General features: G+C 34.7%; 1 protein-coding gene across 1 annotated transcript; it reads right to left on the reverse strand.

Moving 5' to 3' along the window:
* Positions 1-1486: 1486 nt before the first annotated feature.
* Positions 1487-2417, reverse strand: LOC125366800 (olfactory receptor 8B3-like). Its single transcript, XM_048367524.1, is given in 2 exon segments — positions 1487-1888; positions 1890-2417. Coding segments are annotated over 2 exon segments (930 nt in total).
* Positions 2418-3088: the final 671 nt, after the last annotated feature.

The raw sequence follows: 3088 nt of genomic DNA on the forward strand, positions 1-3088 counted from the left end.
GGAGGCATTTAGCAAGAGAGGTATCATGATGGGTTTCAGAAGCCATGTCAGCAACTGCTGAGAATATGATGAACTTGCATACATCAGCTTCCCAGGTAACAGGGATTACCAACCTAATTCACCTGGCTAATTTTCAGCTTTGTAATAAAAAACCGAAGACTGAATTCTGGGGTTGTGGGAATTGTTTTGCATTTTAATTGGTGGTGGGTACCCAACCCCACACACTTGTCACAACTAATCAAATTTTGCACCAAAGGCAACCAAGTTTTATCATGTGTGCATTTTAAATAGCAATAAGTAAACAGCAAAGTAAAAAGGGTGCTTATGTTCTGAGTGTTTTTGTCTTAACCCTCTTCTTTATTGAAACCATTTTCACACCCTTTTCAATGAAATTCTATGCAACACACACACACACACAGAGTATAGTTTTAAAAATTGCATTTTACATAATGGTTGTATTTTATCAATTGTATAGTGTAGGACCTTCTTCATCTTTCTAAAAGTTAAGGCTTACATTTTATATGCAAGCTATTCTTGTCTCAAAAGATCAGGAAATATTTTATATTATTTTTCCAAAATTACTACATCTCAACCAGTACCAATTACCTTTCAACTCCACTGGTTCAACAGTTTTTCTCTTTCCCAACAAATGAGCTATCAAATGGCTTTCCAGGACTGCAAAAATGTAACTAAAAAATCTTAGGAAAATTCAAGTATCATCTATAAATAAAGCACTAGTTCTAAAATAGAAGTCACCTTTAATTAAGTAAAACGCATAAAATGGCATAGGCATTAAGAAGACTTGAAAGTGGTAGACATGAAAGCAAGAGAATATGTTTATTCTAAGAATTGTACTTAAGCAACAGTGTGGCTTAAGTACAATTCAATATCATGGACCACAATAAATATATATTGACAATTACATGTTGTTTTTACTTCACAAATTAAATACGAATTTTCTAACAAAAACCTTTAATATACAGTATTTACAGTTGGATTGTATTTAATGATATATATGATATATATTGTATATATAATATATAATATATATATTATATATATATAATGAAATACTGGCATTTGACTGTTTCATATTCTTGCCCAGGGGAAGACAGAGAAGCAATGGAACTTCTGTCTCACATTTCCTTTTAAGCACCATATGTGAGATTTCTTCAGAATTGCTATTTTTTTTTACTGTCAAAACATTAATTGCTTTATAAGATAAAGCCCATTATTAAAACAATAAAAGAACAAATACACCCTTTCTTGGTAATCTTAGACATGCAAAATAGTTTTTAATAATAGAAATTGTGCTAATGGCTAGGAATCACAGAAAACTTACTGTTAAAATGAGTGTAAACACAGCACCCCCTAAATTTCTCTCCAGAAAGTCAAAATGATATAAGATTAAAACCCTGCGAGTAATATGTGAAAATTATAAGTTCTCTGTACTATGATTTCAGGTGCAAAATGTTTTAGTTTCAGATCAAATCTTCTTTCTTTGTAAAGTTTTTCTCAAGGCTGTTTTAAGATCCTTGTTTCTCAAGCTGTAGATAAAAGGATTCATCATGGGAACCACAATGGTGTAAAACACAGAGGAGATTTTCCCCTCATCCAGGGACCCAGCTGATAAGGGTTTAAAACACATAAATTCCCCTGATCCAAAGAAGAGAGAGACAGCAATGATGTGGGAGCTGCAGTTGCTGAAGGCTTTTGACCTGCCCTCAGAGAAGCTCATGTTTAGGATACTGGAAAGAATAAAAGTATAAGAAATTAAGATTGTGAAACTGGGCACAATGATATTGATGACTGATGCAATGAAAATCTCCAACTCAGAGACATAGGTGCTAGTGCAGGACAGCTGTAATAAAGGCTGCACATCACAAAAAATAGTGGTTGATGATGTTTCTATCACAGAAGGTCAGTCTCAGGACACATCCAAAATTGACCATGGAACCAGAAAATACCACCAGGTAGGAAACAAGGATAAGATAGGAACACACATTAGGGGACATGGAAATGTTATAGAGCAGTGGACTGCAGATGGCCACATAGCAGTCATAAGCCATCATTGTCAACATGAAGCATTCAGAAATAATGAAAAAAATAATAAAGTAGAGCTGACTCATGCATCCAATGTAAGAGATAATATTCTTGCTCAGTACAAAGTTCATCAGCATATTAGGGGTAATCACAGAAGAGTAACAGAGGTAGATGAGGGACAAATTAAAAAGGAAAAAGTACATGGTGTGGTGAAGATGTGAATTCAATGCAATGAGAATTATCCCCAAATTTCCCAATGCAGTGACCGCATACATTATTAGAAACAGAAGAACCAGGGGTATTTGTAAGTTCACCTGGTCTGTTAGTCCCATCAGTATGAATTCAGTCACAAAAGAGCCATTTGTTGGACCCATTCTATAGGAAATATTTTAGACAGAGGGAAATATTTTGTCATTAGAGAATGCTTTAGATATTCCAAATTCTTCATCTTCCACAAGCCTGAAATTTCTGCTGGGAGACAGTTAAATGCATTTTCCTGAAAATCTTAGAATCTGCCTTTCATTCTTTGTAGATATTAAATGACATTTGCCACCTCTTACTGGTGTCATCAACATTAAATACATTTAAGTCCATCTCCAATTTAGCCTACATAGCTAAAGCTAGTGTGGTCATAGGCAAACAGGATTTAGAGAAACAAAGGGAAAAACGATAGGATTCTTCTCTCCTCTCTCTTTAAGGTTTCACTTTTTGTTGACTACTGAAACCGAAGCCAGATTCCTCATTACCCTGGTGCTTAAACCATTAAACTTAGAATCATGAGCACTCCTTCTAATCCAAAGCAAAAATAGAGCCCAGAAATATGTGCTATTGCCCAATGTCATAAGAAAATTCGTAAATGTAGAACAGTAAAAGCCCTCTCCAATGAGATGAAACTTTCTATTTAAAGTACTGCAGACCCCATGTCAACTGATTCTGAACATTGTTGGCTCCCTTTCCAAAGATATTTTTCTACCTATTTCAGTTGACTTGTAGGATTGCAGAACATGGGATGGAAACAGCATATTTTTCATCACTTAGCTCTATC

Source organism: Perognathus longimembris, chromosome 18 (assembly GCF_023159225.1).
Source record: "Perognathus longimembris pacificus isolate PPM17 chromosome 18, ASM2315922v1, whole genome shotgun sequence".
Lineage (NCBI taxonomy): Eukaryota > Metazoa > Chordata > Mammalia > Rodentia > Heteromyidae > Perognathus > Perognathus longimembris.